General features: G+C 48.8%; 1 protein-coding gene across 1 annotated transcript in view; it reads right to left on the bottom strand.

Annotated features, from left to right (window-relative positions):
- The window catches only part of ITPKB (inositol-trisphosphate 3-kinase B), a 70,852-nt gene extending 44,619 nt beyond the window's left edge, over positions 1 to 26,233 (bottom strand). The window contains exons 1-2 of the mRNA XM_058834127.1: positions 25,882 to 26,233; positions 23,418 to 24,489 (exon numbers count right to left, since the gene is read on the bottom strand). Coding sequence (XP_058690110.1) covers positions 23,418 to 24,326 — 909 coding nt within the window. The 5' untranslated portion in view covers positions 24,327 to 24,489; positions 25,882 to 26,233. The remainder of the gene's footprint in view (positions 1 to 23,417; positions 24,490 to 25,881) is intronic.
- Positions 26,234 to 26,754: the final 521 nt, after the last annotated feature.

The raw sequence follows: 26,754 nt of genomic DNA on the forward strand, positions 1-26,754 counted from the left end.
CAGCAACCACAGTCAGCAGCCAAAACCCAACACATCTGTCCCTGGGTCAATTTCTTTTTTTTTGGCATCATGATGGAATAGGGGCATTGGGAGGCTGGAATGCCCATCCCTTCTGGTGACAGTGCAGCAGGTGAAGCTGGGCCAGATCAGATTCACACTGTGGCTCTTCTTAGCAGAGCCCCAGTTCCACCACAGGTGCTGCCTGGCTGCTCCCGTCCCCAGCTCCCAAGGCAGGGTTGTGTCCCAGCTGTGTCCCTTGCTCCCCCAGCAGGGCCCAAAGGTCATAGCCAGGCTGCCACAACAACTACTGAAGCTGCCACAGGAACAGGGACCACAGCACAGGGAGAAGGCTACAGAAGCTCAGTCATATCCTCCAAAGGATGAAGCTGTTCCCACCCCAGGCTGCCTTCAATGCACTGCACATTTGTAGACACCTGACTTCCCCTACCCAGATGTTTGATGAAAACTTGATGAAAATGTCATCAGGCTGTAATGCCAGCTTTGGGAACAAAGTGTCCAGAAAACCTTGGCAGAGACTTCTTGCTGATAACAGAGAAACCCGAGGGCAGATGCTCACGGTGCAGGACGTCCCTTGCTAAGGGAGGTACTGTAGGTCCAGCCTAGCAGCCTGAACTTCCCCGGACAGGTGCCTGCAACAGAGCATCCCTGTGGCCCCAGCATGCCATCCTTCCCCAGGCTGTGGTGAGACATGAAGCAGAAGTGGGCACTGGTCTGAAATGAAGTGACAGTGCAGGACACACTGCCTCGCTCCAGGGTTTGTAACAAATGCCACTCACGCCTCTGCTCTTGACCACCCCTCTTAATGAGCAGGCTCTTTGTGACAGGTTTTATTGTGAGAGTCACAGAGCTGCCGTGGGTTTAAAGATTCACCAATTCTTTCTCATTCCCCACACCGCATAAACAGCATGTTTCTATTCTGACTTCAACTATTACAGCAACTAGAGATGTTTGTGATTCCTGTGAAACTAAAATAAAAGCAACCTTTATACTGGACAAAATTATGAAGGACTTCTTTTTAACAGTCCTTTTTATTGAAAAAACTCCACTTAAATTTCAGTGAGAGCATTGCTTTCCAGTAAGAATGGAGGCAGAATTGAAAGAAGTTTTGGAGTTGGGTCCAACTCCTGTATTTACAGGGTGTAAGTACAACCGAGGCACTTGTCATAGCATGAGTGGATGCACTCACATCCCAGAGCAGGAGCTGAGAGGGGAGGATGTCACTTCTGGTCGCTCAGATCCAAGACCTCCTGTCCCCATCCACACCCTGCACCACAGCACAAAGGACATGTAAACCCCTCCTCAAATCCTGTCCTTCACCCCACACAAAAAACCCACATCTTTAGCTCTGAAGGTCCAAGCCCTGGCAGTGGCCACTGCATGTGCAGATGTGCTGCCTGTGTGTGCATGTGTGCTGTGGCATATGTGTCAGCAAGTTATTCCTGCCATCCCTGTGGCTGAAGCACACTGAGCAGGTGTGTGGCAAAAGCAACACCATGTCAAGGAACCCCATAACAGAACGTGAGGTCTCTGGGTTCTGGGTGTGTATCCCTGGGTGTGCACACTTGTGCTCCTGCTCCTGCTCAAGCCACTTGCAATTAACCTCCCAAGGTCTCTTCCACCTGCATGTTACTGCACCTCAGGACAGATGAAAGGGGTTGCAAGAGAAGTTCCTGAAGAGGAAACGCGTAGGCCCTTGTTTGAGGGTAGAAAAAAGAGATGTTTTTATCAGTGCTAACCTGCTCACCTTGGCAACCCGCCACTAGAAGAAGGAAACATACTGCTTCTCTCTTCTTTTATGATAGGTTAAGGACTCCCCTCAGCATGAGGCCGTGTATGTCTCTGTGGTCATGCACCCCTGTAGCATCTGTTTTTATGTCTGACCTCACCTGTCTGCCCCTTCAGCAGGTACTTTGGGAGGTGGGCCTTGAAAAAGAAGACCAAGCACTAACCAAATTATGGATTATTAACATTCACAGAGCTAATCATTGAAAGGAGTTGTACAGACCCCTGACTGTAAGGGATGAAACTCCCACAGGATTAGCTATGCTGCTTCTTTGCAGAGCAGAGCCTGGGGGTGCCTAACCCAGCAGCAAACAGCCAGGCATCGGAGACAATCTCTATTGTCCTGTGGTGGCTGTGTGCAGGCAGTGGAGCCTGGCTGGGAGTTGGCAGAGCTCCCAGCCTGATGGGATGGTAAAAAGAGCCATTCCTATCACTTAGAGGAAAAAAACCCAGCGCAGGAGGAGCGAGGAATTTCTCTGGAAATTCTGCCACAGACCAAAACTCCAAGACTCTCAGCTGGCAGAGTCAGGGGTCTCACCTGTAAGAACATGTTCTGCTGGACCAAGGAGGAAAAAGTCAACCACTTGCCTGAACAGAGAAGAGGCAGAGCCCAAGAACAGGAAGAGCATCCCTTCCCATGGGGCCATGTAGCCTAACGTCACACAACACACAGCAGCATCCAACAGGGACTGCCTGGACTACCCAAATCCACAAAACATGCTAAGGAACAACAGTGAACACACAAGTCTCAGAAGGCAGGTGGTGCAGTCCCAGTAAAGCCTTCCCCAGTAAATAATGATGCATATTGGTCCCCAAGATGCCTTGGGACTGCAAGCTGGCTGTTCTCTCCAGCCCATCAGCTCCCTGTTGTGGTGCTGGTGCATCAGTTTCTCCCTTCAAAGTGTCTCATGCACCAACACATGCCAACCACCCAGCTGTACCTGTAAATCCTGCTTTTTCCAGGCCCACCACATCAACCACACAGGCTGTGGATGGGAAGCCGGGGAACAGGTACAGCACTTCAGCTGCACAGCTCCTGTGTGAAGAAATATGATGGACCAGCCTGAAAGCCCTGATGATGTTCCTCAGGCCTATCCCAAACAACATCCTTCTCTCGGTCCTGAGACCTTCCTGGCAGCCAGGTCCAGCTGAATTTCATAAAGACTCCACAGCAGTCCCTGGGTCTGCTGGTGATGCTCCAGGACAGTTTCCCTCCTGACACAGAGCAGGATTGAAGCCCCTGTGCTGAAAGGGCAACATGCAGACATACACAAACCACCTGTGCACCAGAGCTGCTCACTCTCTGAGCAAGGCTCATGTAGTCTGCAGAAACCTGGGCAAGCCCTATGGTCCTAAACACTTCACTCCTTGCTTAAACAAATAGAATCTAAAACCACCTACTCCGGAAAGGGTACCTTCTTCCCCTCCCTAGATAAAAAATTCAGCTGCGTACCTTAAACCAAGTATCCTATTGCCTTGTTTTTCCACATTTCTCTTCATTTTCTGTTACAATAAAGCATCTCAAGCAGCACTACCCCTCAGACTAAAACTGCAGGAAAAGGGTGGGGCTTAGAGCTCAAACTGTGTAACCTTTCTACTTGTGTAACCTTTTGAGGTGGCAGCCAGATCCTCAGCTGGTGTGAGAGCTGGGCTGAAGCTAAGACAGCTTGGAGACTTCGCAGCAGGAGATGTTGCCTACCAAGTCCATCAGCGCAAGATGCTCAGGGACACCTTCCAAGGAACAGCCACTTGGGATCACTGCAAGCTTTGTATGGTGTGTGCTGGGAGTTTGCACCAACTCTGGGGAAAAAACCGCACCCTTTTGGGTCCCGCTCCTGCGGTGCCCAAGACTGACATTGGGCTAGTGCAATTCCATGTGATGGACCTGGGGCTCATAATTTGTGATGTGAGGTCTAAGGAGCTACAAAACCTAAGGCTTTCACTGTCTCAGGTGCTGCATTTAATAGGAAACTGGGAAAATGCTGTTACTTGGAGTTCCAGCTATGAGGGCAGCAGAGCCTGCACAGCCCAGATCACAGCAAGTGTATTCCAGGTGCTTGCTTTCAGCTGTGCCGCTGTTTCACAGGAAGAGGAACCCACGTGAGGAGCTGCCCTCTCATTTGGAGCACACCTCAGAAAGCTGTGGGCCTTTGCCATGGACCAGGGAGTGACTCTGCAGCCCCCTCTCCATTGCAGACAGCCCCAGCCCATTGGCCATGGAGGCTGCACTGCAAAAATCCATCCTGTTCCTTCCAATGCCCAGCTTATGGTCACTGCTGGAATCCCACATGTGGCTGCTTATCCCAGCCTACAAAGCTGCAAACAGGTGCTGGGGTGGCAGGGCTGCAGGTGGCCCTTTCTCCCCTTGGCACAGGTGGGCTCAGAGTCCCACAGCAGGGAGTTCACTAGAGTGGCTCTGCATGGAGCCCACTAATTTCTTCTCCAAGTCTGTGTGAATATCCTCACAATTTCATCTCACAAAGTGCATGGCAATTTACCAGACAGGGTAGAGTAGAAAGGAATGAATGAAAGAGGTTTCGCAATGATGTTAGAAATTTCACTTGAAACCCATTTGTTTTCAGGCTACATAATTCCATATATAAACTTTGTCAATCTCCTTACTCAGTTTTCTTCAACAAGGCTTTTTCACTTTCAGCCTGAGGGGCAACAGAAGAAGGCAAGAAGTAATGTTTCACACTGGCTTCTAAACAAAATAATCTGGAAACTATTGCAATAATGTGAAACTGACTTACTTGGTTTCTCCTGATCCCCTCTGAACAGGTTTAAAGAATTATTGGAGTGATTATTGGGGTGAGACAACATGTTTCAATAGCTAACATGAATGTGGAAATAGAAATGTGCTGCTGCTCTGGGCATGGCGAGCAAGTTGTCTCAAGGCACACACCTACCCTTAGAAACCTTTTCGTTCTGAGACCCCAGGCCACAGAAGAAAATGAAAGCAGAGAGAAGGGGGAGGGAGCTTTTACAAAATTAATAGCACAAAAATAAGACTTTGTAACCCACCTGCTGCTAAGAATGAACTCTGCACCTTGCTAGTAGTGGTTCTAACAAATACGTGTATTTTCTTGACTTGTAAGATTAAGAGCCTCCCTGGAAAACCACTCAGGGGGCATAAATGTTGAGAATATGTGACTTGGGGATCCAAGCTGCTCTAAGTGCTTTTGCAGGCAGAGGAAATGCGCAGCACAAGAATGAGCAGCCTCCAGTAAAGGACTAAGTGAAAGAAGAGTTCAATTACGACTAATCAGACCCAAGAGCTAAAAGCATTTGCCCAACATCACCCTCATTACATTAAAACTCTGTTCTCTTCTACAGTGAAGACTGTTAAATTAGCTCAGGTCATACCAGAGACTCACGGCTTCCATGACCCTGCTGCTACTTCTTGGTGCAGAGAGAGACATTCCCAGCTTTTCCTACAAATAACCTTGAGCTACTCAGTCAAACTGTGTCATCCTCTTGTTGCCCATCCTTTGGGGACATTTTCTGCCAAGGATGTGCCTGTGCATGTTAATTGCACAGAGAGTTTTAAAGATGAGGCAGGGGACCTGCAGACCTAGTTTTGGAGATAAGGACATTGCAGGGACTGGAACAAGGAAGAAGAACAGGGCTGCAGGGAAGTGGCTGGGGCAGCCAGAGGACATCTCCAATACTGACAGGCTCCAGATCAATCCCTGAGGGATCCCATTAAATAACTGCATCTGCCTGGGCTTCTCTTGGCACATCTCATGAGTGTCCCCACAGAGATGTGGTTATTCTTTTCCAACCAGTCCTCTCACCAGGGGAAAGAAATTGTCTGTCCTTCAGAACAGCTGGCAAGGTGTCATGGGGCAAATTGGCACCACTGGGGACTGGGGCATCTCTTCCCTGTCACACTGGTGCCTCCCGGTGTGAGTTAAAGCAAAGTAACCCCCATACCTACGGCAGAGGCAGCCAGGAAAGCTGAGATAAAACGAGAAAGCCCCTTCCACAGCAAAGTGGAGAGTGATGGGGTCAGCAGCAGCACTCCCTGAAAATGCAACACATCCCCCTGCTCTTCCTTGAGGCTCTTAGGAATGATTTATAATAAAAACTGCAGACACCTGAGGAACTACAGCCTGCTCCAGCATCACAGCTCAATTTTTCAGTGTTTGAAGTGCAGAAGACATTTGCAAAGAAGATGTGAGACATCAACATCGCAGCCAGGTTTGTACTGGTGTCCACAAGTGCAGCTTATGCGCACAAGCCCTGAAACTGGGCACACACCTCCTGCGTGCACATATGCATGGAGGAGACATGAACAAACCCAGCTAGATACCATGAGATTATTTGTATTCATTTACTGTAACATTTTGTCCTCTGGACTGAAATTCATTTCACCTATTTTTAGACATGTTCAATGTAGAGGACTACATCTATCCTAGTTAACTCCTTTTACAGTCACAGGGCTGCTCAGCCTCTGCTCCTCTCATGCTGTGCAGGCAGGTCACATACAGTGTGTTCTGCAGGGGCCTGTTTCTCCACACAAAGGGAGGCTGGCTCAGATCTAGCTATTTGCCACAAATCCCACCCCAGCCATCCATCATTAAGTACTTTTAAAGTCTTGTTATCCAAGATCTCCTCTCTCCCCCACCGGCTTTCCATGTCAGCCTTGCATGAAGCTTTCTTCCACTACTTTTTCACAATGCAACTTTTCACATTATTTTTCCCCCCACTTTTCTCCTTTTCCATCTCCTGATCAGATTTTGCACTCAGTTTCTCCCAAACCTCCCATTCTGCCTTCACCCCATAGCACCCATAGCACCCATAGCACCCACCTCTCCTACTCTTCAGCCACCACCCAGAACCCAACAAAGTTGGACACAACTCCAAGTAAAAGCGGCACCATCAACCTCTGCCCTCATCCTCATGGACACTGCTCCACCACAGCTCTGCCACCCCTGCACCCCACCTTGGAGCACCCACGCACTTCCCCTCACCCCCATGCCCACCACCAGTGTGCCCCTGGGGCTGTCCCCACGTGCCCCCACTCACCCCATGGGCTCACCCCACACAGCTCCACGCTGCCATCCCCGCTCTGCCCGGCCTCCCCCAGGCGCCGCTTCACTCTGTGCACAGTGGGACGCCGCAAGGACGCGTATGATTCACACGTGGCTAGAGCAGATTCCCAGATGGCTTCATCGCTTCCCTTGTATTCTCTTTAGTCTTCCTGGCCCCCGTGGTCATTTCCCTTTTCCACCTGCCTTTCCCCTTCCTGCGTGCCTTATCTCTCTCTCCTGGCCCTGCTCTCCCACGTCGCGCCGCTCCCGCCCCACCACTGCCCCATCCCACTGGCCGTGGGCACCCCCACGCGCCCCTCGCTCCCTGCACTCACGGCATGGTCTCCACTCTGCAGCTCGCACCAGCCTTTGCCTGGCTGCAACCTGAGTGTCGCAAGAGGAGGACAGCTGAAAAGACAATCAGCGAAAAACCAGGGAGAGTCTGCAGCTCAACTTGACAGAATCCTGGAGGAAAATAGTGTCAGAAAGGAGTCGTGCTCTAGTTCCAACTGGAGCACGTGACAGGACCGAAAACCCTTTGTATGCCTCTGTGAGATCAACTAAAGGCAAAAAAAAAGGTGATGCGATGGCAGAGGAGAGAGGTGAAATGCAGGACCAAGGGGAGGAAAGAGAAAAAGGAGAAAAGTAAACAGGAAAAACCAGGTAGATTCTTAGAGCCATTTCACATGTTTTTTTGAAAGTTGCACTTCCTTTGAAATATCTGCGCTGGAGATATTTTCAACCCAGCTCCACTTCCCTTGAAAGATTCATTTGGCATGCATTCAGTTTCAGATGAACTTGCAAAACATGAAAGAAGCTGCAAGTGTCACTAAAATGTAGGATCAGCCTCAATTTTGAGATTGACAGCTGTACATCTTCCTGCTTGATAGCAAAATGTTGTCTCTTATCCTCTCCCTTGCTCCTCACCTACTCTGACCTCTCCATGCCCAGCTCCCAATAAAAGCAAGTTTACTTTTCCTCCAAATAGCATGGTAGGCATCTCAAAATTACGTAGGATCCTGATCAAATTATCTCTTAACTCATCTGGAATCTGATCCAAGGACACCAAGGGAAAGCTTTCTGCTTCACCCTGGGTGCACATCATGTACATCATCAAAAAGAAATGTTCTGTTTGCTTACAGAAAGAGCAGTAGTAGACTTAAGTCCCCTTGGCATGAGCAACAGCCCTGACCTAGGAAGAGAAACTGCAGTAATTTCAAAATTGTTGACTGCAGTTTCACAGAGTGTACTCAAACCGCTTTTTCCATTGATCTGATGACCCTGGTTACTCAAACAGCTCCTCAGCCTACTTCCTGTTCTGCTGGAGAGCTCAGCAGCCTTGCTAAGAATCAGAGGGAAAAAAATACCAAAATCTAACTTTATTCTAAGGTCATCAGAAATAGCTGTGGTGGATGGTTCCTATTTTTGCTCCAAAAATGTATTTATAACTTTACTGCCATCAGCGGGCACAGCAATGTGACCTGTCCTGCTCCCTGAGATACCAGTTCAGCATAGTTGGTGAGCTGAGCCAAACAGGTCCACATCTCTGAGCACAGGGGAAACTCGGTCCTTGTGCCACATTTTGTGGCTGGTCTCCCCTTGCTGTGATTTCAGATCCCTTGAAGGAGGCAGATGGGAGGGGGATTTTGCAATGTGGACAGCTCTCCATGATCAAGACATTAATACAAACAATACACTTAACCCAGCCATCTGTGGTTCGTGTTATTCTTACTCTGGATCAAATTTATCCATTGTGCAAGCCCATCAGACTCAACAGAAATACAACAGAGTTGATTTGGCCCAATCTGATTCCATTCTTGCAGCTAAAATGAAGCGACATTTTAGAGTGCTGAATCTTCTCCATAAAGGTGACAGGGAAATGTAGTTCAAGTTTGATGACCCTGGTTCCTGCAGTAGCAAAAGAAGACAGCAAGGGACCAGCAGACAGCAGCAAATAAGCTCTTTCCAGTGAGATCAGCTGGAGCTGCCACTGCAAAATCTGCCACTGAACCTGCACCTGGAGTTTCCCGTGCTTTTCCAAAAACCACAGGGTATTTTTTAGATTTGTGGTGAAATCTGTGGCTTATCATCACCCAATATGAAAATTGAAGTGTTTTAGGGGTTTAAAGGGATTAGCAGGTATTTTCCAAAGTATTCTGTCTTTGGAGAATTTATTCCCCAAAGTTTGTACACTCGCTGAGACATTAAGTACCATCATATTGTTAGTGTTTCCTGTGCCAGAGCTTGTTTCTCAAACTCCCACTAGCTTCAATAAACACTGACACCAAGAAATAACATTCAGTATGTGTGTTGCAATGTGTGCTGTGTTGTAGCTAGCTGTCTAAAACTGACTTGCAATTTAATTGCCAAGCAAGTAACTTCATTGTACAGTATATGGAAAATGTTGCTGCTATGCAAGCCTCCGTTTTCTGACAATAGCCAGTAAAGCTGCTTTCCTCCCTCAATTTTATATCCTGGAAATATTCTGTTTGCTATGCCATCAGTAGTTCTAGCTAGCTCTCCAAAAGCGACTGCTCTCCAGAAGACCATCTGCATGTTGTATGCAACCTTCAGCACTGTCCTCCCGGTGTGATTTCACTGAAGTCAGATGGAGCACCTGCAGATGGAGCACCTGGGAGCAGCCCACCAGCTGGAATGTGATACACACAACGTCCAGGCTTTGCTCTGAGGATTAATTCCCTTTAAACATGGGAAGCTCTAAGAGCATGCTAAAAAGAATATACTTGCTTTCTTCCCTGTGGGGGAGCAAAGACACATACCCATCAGCTGGAAAGGGGAAAAATGCAGCATCTTAATCCAAGAGGCAAACTGGGGAACATGTCAGTGTATCTGATGAAAGTAAATTGAAATCCAAATACCATTAGAGCTGCTCAAGAATGCTTGGCATCACTTCACACAGTGCCCCTGCACCATTCAATGACAACGTGGTTTGGGATGGTTCAACAAACCTGCCTGGTATTTTCTGAGACCTGTCACAGCCTAAGGTTCCTTGTTGAAAGATGTATACAGCCTTCCACAGATCGTCCAAATGCAGCTGCTCAGTTTGAAAGTTGCTGCCTCCTCACTTTACCGTAATCAAAGCTGTACTCCCATCTCCTGGCAGCTGCTTATGTCAAAGACCTGTGAATCACTTCTACGAGTAGAAAAAGTAATTAGTTTTCAAATTGTATTTTATATAAACTATCAACAGGGAAGGAGCGTGGGCCCTCTTGTGCAGTTTGTACGGTCCTTGCTTTTCAGTGACCGTCTGTATCTCTTCCTGAACCCGTGCCTCTGGATTCAGCTGGGAGAGAGAGAACTTTGAGTTTTGGTGGGGATGCAAGAGTCAAACGCCACCTGCTCTCCCAGGCCCCATGACATGCATACAAACAGGAAGGCAGATTTTGCTTTAGTTGTGTATAGGCTTTTTGTTTCAGCTGGGGCGGGGAGGGAGTACTGGCGTTCCCCGATTGTTCCAGGAAAGCCGAATCGGCTTACACACTCTGCCCTCCTGGCCTTTCTTTCCATTCAGCCCCATTCTCTACCCAGAGAAACAGCTCTTTCAACAGTCCCTTTGCCCACTCCTGTCGTTTTAATGTGAGCTCTGCCTTGTTCTCACGGCACCAAGCTCTTGCAGTCATCAGGTGGCTGAGACTCTGAGTTTTCATTTTTTTTAGGAAATGTACATTTCTAGGCTTCTGCCTTGCAGAGAAGAGATTGAAAAATTGTCCTGAATGTGACTTCTAGGCATAGAAACCAGCAAAACAATCAAATAAGCCCAGGACTTCCGAAACACCTGAAACTTTTGGTAGTTTTTAAGGCAATCCTCATGGTTTTCTGTAAGAGCTTGAGCTGGCAGTGTTTGAACAGTAAATGCATGACTGAGAGAACTGCATCACTGGTGCATGCATTGGCCTTGATTCCTCATCCTGCTACAGGCATTGATATCTGCCCTCCCCACTGCTGGGGCACCCTGAGCCACCACAGAAAGTATCAGAGCCATCCCAGCAAGGAGCACAACCTGCTCTGATGCTCAGCCACTGCCAGCCCTTCTCCCCTATCATAAAAACATCTGTATCCTGTCCACACTATGAGATCCATTTTCCAGTAACACTCAAATTATAGTGGGCCAGAAAAATGCTTACAAATCTGCCTGTTTCAAGTGAAACCCAGGATTTCCCCATGAATGGAAAAGGTCTTTCCTATGGCCCCTGCCCTAAAGGAGCTGATGTTAAGAAGTTCGCCATCCCACGCTGTAGCATCTATTCTCTCCCTCTTTTGTGCCTGAACCCTCCCAACATACGAAGAAGAGAGGCTCAGGAGACAATGAAGGGACATCTCAGCAAAGGAGGCTCCACTCAGTCACCAAGGGATGAGGAAATGGTACAGTGTGTCTCAACCAGGCAGAAAACACAGCAGGAAACAGTAAACTCAACTATGGCTCATCATACAGAAAACACATGCGTTCCTTCCCCTCTGCTCAGGGAAACTCTGCGGCACGTTTTGGCGACAGCAAAGTGATTACCAGCTATTTGCTCATTTTCCTTTAATGAATCAGTTGAATGAGACCAGTGTGAGTGTCGGGGGAGTGAAAGTCTGTCATTCAGCTGTCTGTGAACTCCAGCTTCTCTGAAGATTTTTAGATCAGATTTCAGGGCCTCAGGAGTTCAGGTTATTTTTCTAAATGACACTGCATCTTCCGGGGAAGATGCCAGTTATCTACAAAACCTACAGCTCTTATTAATTTGATACCACAGGTTTCGGTCTGAATCACAGCAATGTGTGGTTGACCTCAGAATAAACAAAAGTACTTGCTCCATGGCATTAGTATTAAGGGTTGGCCAGCATGGGAGCTGGATTTATTTTTTAACACCAGAGCTCAATCAAAAAACTAGGGGAGAGATGTTCACATTGGGCTGGACGCAGCTAAGATCATGGGGCTGTGAAAGGAAAACTCCATAACGTCTCATCTGGAGCCAAAGCAAAAGGAGGTGTTTCATTTTGGGTTACAAAAGTCCTAAAAAACCTTTTCTCTTCTCTTCTTTCAATGTGTTTTAGTGGTGAGGTCAACTTTTAAGTGAAAAATGCCACTTTGCATCAAATCTACATTTCAAATACTTGCAAAACATAAACAAACCATCCCCAAAATGAAACAGTTCATTCTGGAAGTGTCAGAATGACACGCACTGCTATTTTTAACATCCCTCCTTCTTCCCCCACCTCTGTATTTTTTTTTCTAGGCCAGAACTATTCAGAAAATGTGTTTGAATTTGTGAATCATTTTGACTCCCCCTCTCCCCTGACATTTGCTGGAAAATCTATTCTCTGCCAAAAAACTGTTCTTCCAGATCCAGCCAGTTCCTAAAATCTCCTGTCCTGCCAGAGCTTGTCTGGACGGGTCTGAGGCTCTGACTGCCCTGGGAACACAGCACAGATGGTCCAGAGGAAGAGCAGGCCAGGAGGGCAAACCTCAGCCTCTGTCCATGCAGTGATGGGCTCTGAAAAAGCTCTGAGCCACCCTCTCTTGAGACTGAACAGGGAGCTGGGCTCCAACAGAGGCCACCACACAGAAGGAATTCCTCATCAGGCTGTGGCTTCCAGATATGAGGGGAGTGCTTAGTTTTGGTTCTCTTGGAAAAATCTTGCATTCAAAGACAGGCCACTGAAGGTTAAGTGTATGTACCATAGTGGCTTGGAGCTGTCTCCTATCAAGGTTACAGAAGATTTCACTTTGGATTCAGTCAAGACATGAAAGCTCTGAGGCATGCAAGACAATGTAGAGGTTTGATTCTTCGTAGCCTGGCGATTCATAGAACAATTTCTGCCTTTGCAGTGCAAGTGTAAATGTTACCTTTCCCGTTTCTGAGTGTTTTGCTCCTACCCTGGAAGTTTTAGCAAGTGGAAAACTTGGATCTCTGTCAGTCCTCACATCCAACTTATCTGTAAGTCTTGCAGAGCTTTTCAGGATAGCATCTCTAACAGAGTCTCTCCAGCCTACCCACCCAACTGAAGTTCACCTTCTGGTCTCCCCATTTCTCATCTCAATAGCCTTTGCTCTGCAAAGATCCATCAAACGCATTGTGGAAAGATTGCTTTTTGAATCTGTCATTTGGCCCTTCTGTGGCTCTCAGCCTCCCTACCTTGATTCCTTCTCCTGAGGTGCATCTCTAAGCTCCTTGGCTTTTCTTCCAAGACTGTGATTTATTCTATTCCCATCATTTCTTATTTCAGCGCTGAAAGGTCAACTCCTGCGTATGCTCAAGCATGAGATCAGCCTATATTAAACAGGCTCCTCTGAGCTTTCTGCCTTCTGGGAAGGTTTCCCATCCACAAGAACAAACCTGAAATCTGGAACTGCTTCCTGAGCCACCCAAATGCTCCAAAACCAAATACCAGTATTGGTTGGGATGTACGATACAAGGAAGACAATAACAGACTAGGTGGCATCGTGCTACCTCTGCATTTCCCTCTCATTACCAGCCCAGCATCTGGTCAATATTTTGGTCACTTGTGACCACCTGGACTCCTCTGCTGCTTTCCTTGGCTCAGAAAAGCCATTCCAGCAACACAGGGTAACATGAGAAAACAGAGACCTGAGGAGAGAGGCCAAGTCTTTTCTCTTCAAGATGAGACATAGATGAGGGGCTGCTAATGGAGGAGCTGAGCTACAGTCCTGGCTTCAGACCATTTGTTTTAATCTGCTGAGCAAGGTGACTTCCATGAGAGCCAGACAACATCAGTTGTTCCCTCCCCTCAGACAGTATGGTTCAGTTTGGAGCTGCTTTTCTAGAAGCTCATCTTGAATGTATGAACTTTACACAATTTTTTTGTCAGCGATTGTACAACTTGCTCAAAAGCTGTGACACGCACTGTTTGTGTGTGAAGGTGGGAATGTGACATCCAGCACTGCGATTCTGTTTGCTTTGCAAAAAGATCAAGGTTAGTTCCCACTCCACTAAAAGCAGGAAGGGAAGCACAGGATTTGTCAAGCAGAGATAAACTGAATTGAGAACATTTTATACACAAATTCCTAGGAGAAGGTTAAAACAATGGAGCTGGGAGAGTACACTTGTCAAGGTTTTTTCAAACAATCCTTTTTCACATATTCTTTTAAAATACAACAGTAATTCAGGTGGATAGAGATAAGCCACCATTCTAAAATCCTTTTCCTTTGTTTCCTTTCTGGCAGCCCTGGTCTCCACCCCAGCAAGACATTCCTCCCACAAACCCCAGGGTGGAGGGCTGTCAGCTCTAGGTAAATATGGCTCCAAGGAGAGAGATAATAATTAACGCCCTCTTTCTGAAGCTGCTTTGGCAATTACAATTCCAAGGGCCTCCTACTCCTGTGACCAGATGCCTCACTTCCAAGGTGTATCTATTAATGGCAGACCAAGAGTACTCGGGGCTGCTGCCCAGGAGTGCAGCTGTGTGCCAGTCCCTGGCAAGGGCACCATGACATGCTGGGACTCAAAGGCCAAAGCAGCAACGCCCATCTCTTCTCCTCCCACTTGGAGGCACTGCCCATCCCTTCTTCTGCCATAACAAGCACCTACCTGGGCTGTGCACACTTGCTGTTATCCCACACTCCATCTACAACAGCCCCCAGAGGTGGGAATACCACCCCAGGGCTACTCATGGTCATTTTGTGCGGGTACCCAGAGCAGTACAAGGTACGAGGTGATGCTGGACCGGCCTCAGTGCAGCTAAGATGATTCTGTACAGGCATGGATAAAAGAAGAAGAATTTGGCTCCTTTTCAGAGTTCAAAGAAATATTTGAGCCTATGGGCACTGATTCAGGCTCATCTCTAATTATATCCCAAGTTCAGCCTTTTAAACCAGTTCTTTAGTCCTCAGTAAGGGTCACTTTGCAGTTGTTATTACAGTTTCTTGCCAATCTGTTGTTGGATTTTCCACTTGACATTATTAAGGGATTAAGTTGTTTGTCTCATAATCTTTTTATCTGTCCTGTTCATTTTCCTAAAAACAGACTTTAGCCAGACCAGAAAAGATAGGAGTTAAAGAAAGAAGCCCAACATTTTCAAGATATAATCATGGTTTTGGATTTGCCATTGTTACTGTTTAAATTTATTACTTTGGATATGTAAACTTTGCTGACTCCTTTAATCTGGAATGTATTAAAGAAAGCATTAGGCATTACAACAAATCATTGGATTACACTGCCCCGATTCAGCTACAGCTGTGGAAGAAATATATAACAGGAGATCCCGTGGAGTTATACATTTCAGACTGAGTTCATCAATTGCCATAGAGAAGACAAAAACAAATGTAGCTGAGCCTGGAAAGAATGTTGCTAAAATTGGAGAAACATTTAATGTGAGTAGCCTAGGGGTGCAATAACTTTGCCTGTAACTTAACAAAACCCACCCACATAAAACATACCAAGAGAGATTACAGATTGGATTCTCTGATCTGTAGTCTGCCAAGAAAGCAAACCTGACTTTTTTCCCTTTCCTGCAGATGCAGGTTTAAACAGTCCCTGCAGAGTGTTAAATATATATTACCAACAATAGCAATAATATTACATTTGGACACATTTCTAATTCTCTGACTGGCTGCTCTGTACCTTGCTCGCAGTGGGAGGAGACCCCTGGATAACTAATGGAGCTTGCAGCTGCCAGCAGAGCAATTCCTATGGTCCACATGGTGAGAAGGAGCCTGCTCACCTCCCCCTCACTCCCACCCCTTCTTGGAGCCCCGGTCTTCTCTCTTTTGAGGGGTACGCCTGGGCTTGTACTTAAGTACCCCTTTAATGAAAATGCTTTGAATGCCTTTAGCTCAATGGGATAAAAGCTATTCCTACGCCATCCTAAAATGCAGGACTGCACCCAACAAGGCTCAGTGGTGAGCTGAAGGCCAGCCTTGGCTCCTGCCCTTCTCCTGAGTGGCAGGGAGCAGAGATTGTTTAGCAAGAAACGAGAGAAAAACACCCAACCCTAAAACGCAGTTTCCAAAAAGCCTCCCTGCAGAACTTTCCATTTATAAACCTCCTGTCTCCAAAGGCTCTGAGGCACTGTACCTGTGAACGGGCAAACCCCCCAGAGGGACTGCATCCCTGGTTCATTAATTAAACTTAAGGTTGGATTTACCACAGGATGTAACTGGATACATGCAGGAGTGAGCACGGCAAAAAACGATCAAGGACCAAACCTGCAGCATGCTCCTGCTGGCTTCAGCGGAGCTACAACTGCTTTTATCAGCGTTTTATCTGACCCTATCAAAAGGAGCAAATTGTTTAGCAAAGGAAGAGGGCTCTTTGATTCTATCTTGCTGCAGATAAATTGCCCAAGCAAGGGCAAAGGGACAGGAAGCGAAGGGGGAGGAGAAGGAGCTGATGCTGAAGGTAGGTGCTGCCATTGCTTAGCCTTTGCTAAACAGCCCCTTCTGCAAATACTGATGGGGTGGGAGGAAAGAGTTGTGCCATCTCCCTGCCACAGCCACTCGACCAAAATGTTGTGCGGCTTACCCCTGGTGTTGATATACTGGTCCTCATTCCAGCTGAAGGGAGTTTTGTGACAGTGAAGACTGCAAGACCCATGAAACCTCCTTCTGCTTTGGAGTACAGGATAGAGTACAGGAACTCTATTGTCCAAAATCCCAAGTACAAGACTTAGAGTCAAGGATGGAAACCCTGGGAAAAACATCAATTCAGAGAGGTCCACACGCAGCAACCCCAGATGCCAACATCTCTGCAAATCAAGTGTGTGAAGCAAACAGTGAAGAGACAACCTGATTCTGTCCTTTGAATCTAACTTTTTTAAATGTCTGTTGGCATGTCCCTACAGAGCACATCTATGTCTTTCACAGAGACAAGGGATGCTTTACTATTACTTAAAACCACAGCACTGCAGAATGCTAATGAAGTTCCCGTTGTGTAGGACTGATCAGATAATACACTGTATTGCTTACAAGAAGTAGTTGTAAGTGCTAAGCACTTGTTGTTTTACCTCCTAGTTCTCCTTCCAAAAGCAATCCTTGTGTTTTGGAGCAGCAATAAATCCTGTATCTGAAACAGAAAGAATTAAATTCCTTCTACTCGCTGTCCCTTTTCCCATGTCATTAATGAAAAGAACATTCTTTACTATAAAACAAAGAAATATCACTTCTTTCTTTTCATGGCTGAAATGCATGAAAAGACTGAAGTAAATATTGAGAGAGGGAAGAGTCTAACGTGGGTCTTAGCAGCTTGCAGCAGCTCCTGACTCCAATATTACCTGTCTCTGAGAGATTAAGGTCAGAAACCACTCTGTAAATGCAGCCCGTGGCTGACAGCAGCGATGGGGATCTCTACAGGCACACAGCTGTGACAGCAGCTCTGGGCTGAACTCCCACTGTGCCTGGGAAAGAAGGAGCTGCAGCCTACATTTTCCAAAGGCTTTTCCGAGTGCATTCACAGTGCACGTACCCAGACTAAAACTTGCAGCTGGAGACCCCAAACTTCTGAACGTACCTGCACCAATTCATGCTGAAAGACACTGCTGGATGATAATCCTGTTACAGAGAATGCTGAATTTTGCTGCCTAAACACTGATTTTAAAGACAATCACAGGCACTTGCTTTTGAGGCTGGTAGACCTCAGACTGAATCAGTTTTCTGAACTCCTTGGAGCCATTGTGCAGGTTATGGATGATCTGGGTTTTTATGTGTAGGAATAAAAATGAAATTCCAATAAATTTTATAGAAGACATTCAGAAACAGATTCCTCTGTCTTAAAGCAAACTCTTGGGCTAGTTGTGAGCGTCCCACTAGAGTAAGAGAGAAGAAAGCTACGTTAGGAAAACCTTAGGAAGACTGAGGAGACTCCTCAGTAAGGCTAAGCAAGATGAATGCCATAAAAGGGCCACTTCAAGTGACACAGCAAGTGTGGAAGCCAGCATTCCCCAAAAAGTCACATTTAAGAAAAGGGATTAGGCTGCAAAGTTACTCAGTGATTTGAAAATGTTAACATTTAGTTTTCACTGTCTGTTAAACATTAACATATCTTTCTTAGAAAGCTTGGCTGGAAGAAAGCAGGTCAAATTTACTGCAGAAATTTACCTACTGGTATAAACAAAATAATCTCTAACCATTACAGAAGACTAATCTTAGCTGAAGTGATATTTAATATCACACATAGATGTCATTATTTCTGTAGTGAGCTGGAACAGAATTACATGTAAAGAAAACATTAGCTCAGCAGTGGCTTTTAGCCATCGTATGGCATGTGAGAGCTCAGTGCTGCACTAATATTTTCTTCACATGCAAATCTGTCCTAACACATTATAGAAATAAGATGGAAAACATGAGACAGGTGTTGACTGCACTTGGGGTTTTGTCATTGAAACTCTCTAAAAAGGGGAAGACAAAACTCTGAAGTTTCCACTTCCAAGAAATTCACCCAGTTTTCCATCCAAAGGATGGAAAAGCTCCTGATATCCTCCAATCCCCACCAGAAGAGGTGGAAATCTGGCCCTTCCCAGTGCTGGGGACCCTAAAGATAATGGGTCTAATGTTTGTTCTTCCTGCACCTCAGAAATATAGGGGCGGGGTTATTTTACTACTTTCATGGATGCTTTCAGCATGAATTTTTTTTTGAGAAACAAAATATGCAAGAGACAGCAGCTGTGCTAGCAAGCAAGTCCCTTTATGAAAAGGATCTGCTATGTGCCATGTAATTCCTGCCCTGTCAATCATGGAGAATGTGTGCAGAGAAGAAACCCTTCCCAATGAGCTTAAAAGTGCTGATGAAAACAGACTTGAAGTAGCACCATATGTCTCTCATTGGGTTATGGCAGAATCTTCACTTAGCCTCTGTGGGTGGAAGCCCATAGAAAAGCTGCTTATTCCCTGAGAGGGTCACATGAGTAGGTAGAGGATAAGCTATGGAATAGGGAGTGATGCTTTGTGAAGTCCCTGAAGTGCAAAGCCTCCATTCACAAAGAGCCTGAAGCTCTGCCCAGTCCACCGAGCACTGGGATGTCCTTATCTCATCCCAGCAGGTAGAACACACCATGCTGTCAGGTCTGCTTAGCTTGGTGTTCTGAAATGGGAAACACAGAGCTGTCGACCTTATTCCCCTCTCCCCCCTAATCTTCCCACAGCAGGGAGACTCCATCCTTTGGCAGTTTACCAGGTGTGCTAAGCATCTTCCCTTTCAGAAAATGAAAGAACAGTCTCTCTTCTGAGTAAGCAGGAAGGGCCCTAATACACCAGACTATATTGATACTAAATCAGAGATACCACTCACAAGCTCGTAAGATTAGGAGCTTATAAGACAAACACAGTGGGAGTAAGGAGTAAAACACATAAACACAGTTGGCATAAAGATATATATTCACAGGGCTTGCATGTATCACCATAGCCATGTGGTCATGGTTTCTGTTACACAAAGACTTCCTGATCACAGCGACAGCTTGGAAAGGGAACGAAAGCATATTTAATTTGATTGATTTTTATAGGAACAAATCAGGACTCCTGTTGTCAGCTTATGCCTTGGAACATCTCAAAGAGAAATAAGCAAAGGTCCCAGAGGCCCTTGGCTGACACTAACTGTATCTAAACTTGGCTCCTTTCAGGACTGTATTAACAGCCATTGTGAGTCAAACAAATAAATCAATTAAAGGAATGCCTGTCATCAGCGCTGCCATTAGCTTTTCCCAAAAGTTCTTTCCATTTCGAACAGGTTAATGTAAGTCTCTTAGTCTGAGAAATCTACTTGGCCTGCTGAAAGGAGCAGAAGTTTCACAGTGTACCAAGTCCCTTGATTTACTATTCTACTGTACATCCTTGCATTTCCACAGCGGCTGTGGGAAAGCCAGGAAGAGGAACACTGCAATGTCTTGCACTGTTTTTCCAGGAAGGGGTTCTTTTCCCCCCTGACATGTCATTTTTCTATAGTACGTGCTTGCTTGCACAATTTCTGCCTTTCCCCACACTTGTCTGTTGCTTTGTCTCCAGTTGTGGAGAAGTTGACACACTAGGGAATCTAAGTCAATGACAAGGACTCACTAATGACCAGCTTAGGAATATCTTTTGCTTAAGGGGTACAGCCAGTTTCCAAGAGTTGGACAAGTCTCCTGCAGAGTACATCCTGGTTATCAGCAATCCCTTGGGAAGACCCAATAGAGCCCCCAGAATAGCAAAACTAATACACTGCTGTTTTTCCAGTCAATAAGTCAGTGGGAGTCACAGCTAGAATGTATCTTATTTTAGGTGTCTCCTCAGGAGACTGGGCGGCCATTTCAGGCTGCCTGTGCCACTCAGAACCTGGGGCAAAGGTTCTGGGGCAAACCTTCTCACTTCACTACACACCCAACCTGTGTGATCAGCCATGAGGGGAGAAATGCTCCCCCTCAGCATGAGACAGTGATGGAGGCAGGTGCCTTCCAACAGTCACTGCATTCTCCTGACTCAGGTGGTTGGTGAGCAGAGGCATCAGTTCCTTCCCCAAACTGCCCATGTTGGTCACAGGAGGTGTGCAGAGAGGGCTCCCCTGTGGCATTTCCAAACCACAGCGTCCCCATCCCAACACGCTTTCTGGACAGCCCGTCCCTCCCACACAGCCCGAGAAGTGCAGTCGCTCAAGTGTCTCTGAAACCTTGCAAGCATCAATAAACAAGCATGGGGTTTCTCCAGCAGCAGCCCACAGCCTGGGGAAAGCCACAGCTGCAGAAGCCCTTACGTAGAAGTTTACTCAGACCTTAAGTGGATTTGCAATTAAACAGCAAAACATCACGTTGCTTACTGTCACTGCACTTCACAAGTCTGCAACCACCATGTCAGGGCCACTGTTCCCCAGTGCTGTGAGCCCACTGAGCACCAGGGCACTCCAGGGACAGGGAAAACTCTGAGCAAACTGTTTCATAAACAGAGGCAAAGCCTGTCTCAGTCACAGAGCTGCTCCAGGTCACGGTGTTCAAAAATGTGGCCACAATAACTCCCTCCCTTTCACTTGGCAACATCATATTCTTACTGGCCAATTTTCAGGTCTGAACACAAACGAAGTTTCCTACCTGGAGTACAAATGGAGGACGAGTCCATGCCAGCCGGAGGGATCTGCCTGTTTCCCCGGGATGTCAGGAGGAACGACAATGGACAGCCGGACATCCCTAACAGATTTGCTAAGCCACACAGCCTCCAAAAAGGAAGGGCAGGAGCAGGCCTGCTGTTTATCAAATCTGTAAACATGGTATGTGAGATGTGCAGCACAGACTGTATCTGCGGCAAGAACTGCTTTCCTGCCACTCGTCATTACCTCTCCTCCAGGTACAACAGCCTCTCCTGTGCCAGCAGCACCCACTGCAGACAGGCAGGGCTCTCTGCCTGCCCTGCGTTTATCTAAACCCAGAGGAACCTTGTTGGTTTCTCTTGGCCAAGGTCTCCCAGGATTTGACTAAAAGCAGGAGTTGTAGAGAGAGCTTCTCACACATTCTCCCTCATTACACAACTCATTTTCAGACCATGTGCTCTGTTGAAAGGAAATAGTAAGTTCATGAAAACAAATGAGTGTGCAACCTGACACTGCTTCAGTAGCTGCCTTCTGCTGTCATTATGAATTTACAAGACATTGCCAACCAGTACACAAAGCTGGGTATTATATATACAAAATCAATTTTGAATTACTGGGCATCCGCACATAATCCTGCTGAGAAGTTGACCATAACCTGCCAAAGTCAGTGATCAGCCCTGCATGGGACCTGTGGAGCCCTGTGGAAAGTATCATTGTAAATTAGCCTCGCTGCTCCTGCTGAGACTCCAGCGCTGAAACACAAAATCAAGTGCACCTCCTTAGGCTGCCTGACACATTTTGGATCAGATCTTCATCTCTTTTAGCCTGAGTAGTCCCATGAAGCCCAGCAGTTACTCTGATCTTAGACCTGATCTGAGTTTGCTCTCATACAGACCTTTTAGCAATACAAATGAGCCTTGCCTGTTCACTGCTGAGCCACCAGCCTAGCTGAGCTCACTGGAGACCACGGGAGGTTGTGCAGAGTCAGCTTGAGGCTCCAGGAAGCTTTCTACAGGAGCATCAGGCATGCTTTTGCCCATCAATGAACTGTTTTCTGCAGCAAATCAGCGGGATCTGGCACTAGGAACGGTCATTAGCACAGAGAATGAAGCAGAGATTACTACAGCTCATGCACATAAAACCAGCAGAATTTAATCAGCAGAGGGATTGTAGCAGCTCCCAAAGGGAACAAGCTGATTCATCAGTTGAGAGCCCCAAAATACAAAACTGTCTGCAAACACGATGAACTACAGATTCATAACTGCATTAACTGATTTTACTCAGCTGCTGCTCCATCCTGGACAGAACAGAGCCTGGATTCTTGGAATAAGACAAAAGGAGTACAAAAGAAAAGATACTTATTTCAGCCTGCTGAGTATTTTACAAACCACAGTCTCATTCTTCCAAGTTTGATGCCTTCACTTAGATGTTTCCCTGCAGTAGTTTTCCTCATGTCATTGAGTTTAGCAGGAGTTTCACTACCATGTGTCTATAGGAAGTTGAACGTAGTGCAACACATCATTGAAAGCTGATGGGCCTTTATTAAACTCTTTAAATTGATGAGCCACTGGGTTGTCCTGCATGTTTCAAGGTTTGTCAGTGTGAGGCTACGGTGTTGGGCTCAAATCAATCTAATGTTTCAGAGATGGATGACAGCAAAGACCATGTGCTGGTTGGAGAACCTCGTGATGGGTGCCCTGCACTGGGTTAAAGTGGTTCAAAGCCCTCTGGATAACTGGTGTGACAGCTCAGGGAAAAGCACGCCCTGTGTGATGCACTCAGACATGCAATGAACTCCCCTAGTGACACAACAAAACCCATGACTGTCTCATGCCTTTGGAGAATGCCTCAGAGCTCTCCTCTCTGAGATCTTTCTTCTCTAAGGATAACAAAACACTTGATTTCTCTTGCCTAAAGCCTCACAACCAGCTCCACAGCACAGATCCTGAAACAAATGAACTTAATATAAATACCTAATAAAAATACGCTTACCTAAAATATAAGATACCCCACAAGCAAGAAGTTTTATTCAAAAGGGGAATTACCAGAAATTCTGGAGCATTTTGCTTCTGTGTGAAAGACACAGAGACATTGTGGTGATGGGCATCACTGTAAACCTGAACAGACAGTTAGCCCACACAGTTTCAACTCCAGGGAGGAAATAAATTCTCCCTCAGGCTCACGTAAACCATGGGAAACCTCCAGCACCCAGGGAAGCTGTGCTGAGGAAAAACTGAAGCTCGTAACCACATGTCAGCAGAAGACTGCAGTCCATGGATGTATTTTAAGCATGCTGGCAGGCAGCTTTGCAGCACCAAGGAAGCTCTGCAAGGACTGTGCACAGTGAATCAGGTACCACTACTCTCTCATGTGAGGATTTTTCAACTAAGAACCTCCCTTCTAAGTCTGAAAGCTTTTCAGTGAGGGAAAGCAAGCACCACTGAGCAAGTGTAAAGTTTCTCTGCAGAACTCTGCTGCACCAGACCTCTGCTCTCCTGCTGCAGCTCTGCCTTGGAGCAGGGATGCTGCTACCCTTCACCCCACCTCCCCAGGGCTGGCACACAGGACTCACCACTCGGGGCTTCTGCTGGTCCAGGGTCTGCAGGAAGGCCGGGGTCTGGTCCAGGGTGCGCTCGGGGTCACTGGAGATGTCCTCCTCAGACTCCTCCCAGGATGAGGAGAAGCCAGTGGAAGATGCTGAGGATGATGAGAGCTTCCGGACAGGCAGGCTGCCAGGGGGCAGGGTGCCCACCTCCTCCTCCGGGCCCCCCAGGTCTGTGACAATGACGGCAGGGATGCTTCCACCGATGGCTGGGCGCTGGCCCTTAAGTCCTGTGGGGGCCACCACCACCTCCTCTTGCCGTGGTGCAAGCCCTGACTGCTCCAGGGGGCTGCTGCTCTCTGCCAGCTCCACCATCATCACTGGCCTCCTGGAGGGCTCTGCAGTGCTCACACAAACCTGCACCCCACCAGCATCGGGGGCCTCGCTTTCCCCGTAGGCTCGCGGCCGGGGTCCAGTTCCAAGTCCTGCCACAGGCGCCGTGGGGCTGGCCGGACGGGGCCGGGCTAGCCGGGGGCTCCGGGGTGGCTGGGCAGCAGAGCTGTGTGCCTGGATGTGCGCCTCGAAGAGCCCCACTTTCTGGTTCACCTGCACGTTGTGCAGCTCCCGTTGAAGCTGCCGTGCCATGGGGGGCCCTGGCTGTCCCTCTTCGCCTCGGCTGCCCCGCCGCCCCCCGGGGCTGGCTGGCTGCCGCAGGGGCTCCTCAGGTGGTGGGAAAAGGAAAGCGGGGCCACAGCGTGGGGAGCGGGGCGGCACCGGGGCCGCGCTGAAAACAGGGAGCGAGCGGCAGCTGCCGGGCGTCTCCGGACCCCTGGGCAGCACTTGTCCGGGAGGAGGCGGCGTCTTGCTCCTGCCGCTTGTCACCTCGCTGTTGCTATTCATCATCACCAAGCTATTGAGCGCATAGCAGTACACGGCCATAGTAGTCAGCCGGGGAGCACAGGGAGGCCGTCGCCACTGCCGCCTCGGCACTCAGGTTCTGCGGGGCTGCCCAGGGTCTCTCCACGACGGGACCAGCAGCATCGCCAGCAGGAAAAACGGGAGCTGGGCTGGCCCTGGCCCGCACCTCCATAAAATGGGACAGCTGGGGAGAGAGAAGCAGTGAGAGTAGTTCTGTGCCCTCCCTTAGCTCACCATCCAGCTGGGCACACAGCGTGCCAGACTCTTCCCACCTGCATGCATCCCCAGTGCGCCGCTCTTGGGGACACCGTCCAGCCTGGTCATCAGAAGGATCTGAGTGAAGGGGAAGTCAGGTTTGGGGCTGTTTTCCCTCTCCCCTGCCTTCCCTGCCCCCTCTCCAGGTTGCCTGTCGACACACTGCAGCAGCAGTGTTTGAGAGGACACACAGCCAGCAGCCATTCCCGCAACAGAGTAAGAGAATTGCAGTCAACTGGTGTGAACTGAAAGTTGGCAACTTTCAAGTGTTTGCCCCAAAACCTGACATTTTCTAAAGGAAAATAAAAACTCCAAACAACTTACAGTTGTTACACTCAAGTCTGTCACCTAGAGCAAGACCAAGTCTCAGGAATGGATTTCTGTTGTATGATACACAGGGAGACTCTCTGCTTGCACAGCTGTGTATGGCATAGGGCCACATCTCAAGTTAGCCCTCTAACTTACCATGTGCAACAAAACGGATTTGCAGATCTTCATGAATGCCCTGGCTAAATGTGCCACTCCTGTGCACATCTGCTGTCTGGGATGTCGAACACTGCAACCGCCTCCAAGTCACAGCCCGGACCCCACATGCAGAGAAGTGCAGTGCTGTTTGTTTTGGCGAGTGTGTAGCTGTGTACGTGTGTGAGAGAGGCTCTGCAGCTTGTAGGTGGCTCTCTGTGACACTGTGCACTTCAGCTTGCCTTCCATCATCTTCTGTTTGCTCCATGTGCACTGGAGTTGCAGTCCCCATCCCATGCCAGGGCATGGGAGCTCCTGAGAACTGTGTCTGCACAAACACACTGCCCACATGAGAGTACAAACTTGTTTACACACAGTGCGCTAACTCTGGCTATGGGTGTACATGCCTCTGGAAGCACTCGCGTGTGATGCTATCAGCGGTATCCCTGTGCGTCCCCCTGTGAGGCTCCTGGCAGGTAAATGCCCACAAGTCTAAGCGCAGTCCCAACTCACGGTGCGACCAAAGAGCTTCCCATCCCTCCAGGCATTGCTTGGAGGCAGTGTGAGGCTCAACGGAGCCCAGGCAGCGCGGGCAGCCACTCTTTGCAGGCATCCTAGCCACAGCAATGCTCCCAGCACCGCGGCTCGAGTACGAAAGCGAGCATCGGCACAAGGTGCTCGGCCAGACTTCGGGCGTGGGACAGCCCGCCCGGCCCCGGCGCAGCACCCTGCCCCTCTGCCCGCCCCCGGCTCGCCCCTTCCTCCCCGCGGGGCCGGGCTGGCCCCGCACCGCCGCCGGCGCGGCTGCCGGGGATCCCCCACGGAGGGGCGGCCGCGACCCCCCCGCACCGCCGCTTACCTGGGCTTGGGATCCGCGCCCGTCCTCAGTGCGCGCCGCCCGGCTGCGCCCGCCGGCGGCCGCGGGGCGCTGCCGAAACCATCGCCCCGGGGCTGCCGGGACTCCCGCTCCCTCCGCGGCTCCGAGCGCCTCTCCTGCCCCGGGGCGGACCGGCCGAGCCGGGCTCTGCCCCTCCTCTGCCCGGGCGGCCAAGGCTGCGCGGGAGGTTCCGCGCTCCGGGAGGCTCCGCGCTCCGGGCAGCTCCGCGCCGCGGCCCCGGCGCCCGCTCCCGGTGCGGCTGGAAAGGCGGAGAGAGCAGGAGGAGGAGGAGAGGGAGAGGAGCGGCGAGGAGGAGGAGGAGAGCGGAGGGAGGGGGTAGGAGAGCAGGAAGGAAGTTGTGAGCCTGTCTGGGGTTGAACTCAGCGGAACAAGTTTTTTTTTTTTTCTCTTCTCGCTCGGCTCGGGCTGGAGGGAAACACTGAAAAAAAAAAAGTTTCCATTGTTAACTAAAAAAAAAACCAACTAACAAAACAAAAAAAAACCAAAACACCGTCGCCGTGCTTTGGTTGCTGAGCTGTGGGTTCAAGACACACGAGGCATTTTCCACCCGCGGTAGCGGCGTGCGGTGCGGGGCCCGGCAGAGCCCCCGGTCAGCCCGGGCACCGCCCGCTCGGGGGGGGCATCCCCCGCCTCGCCTCCGCATCCCGGCCTCCCAGCGCCGCCGGCCGCTCCAGCCCTCCCCGCGGCACAGCGCTCAAGGCAAAGGGTGGTGCCGGCAGCGCCAGCAACGCGGAGTTAAAGGCCACCCAGCTCCCCACGCACCCGGCTCGAAGGCACCGACTAACCCAGCGATTTCCCCCGGTATCCCCCTTCCCCTGGCACCACGGCTCAGTC

Source organism: Poecile atricapillus, chromosome 3 (assembly GCF_030490865.1).
Source record: "Poecile atricapillus isolate bPoeAtr1 chromosome 3, bPoeAtr1.hap1, whole genome shotgun sequence".
Lineage (NCBI taxonomy): Eukaryota > Metazoa > Chordata > Aves > Passeriformes > Paridae > Poecile > Poecile atricapillus.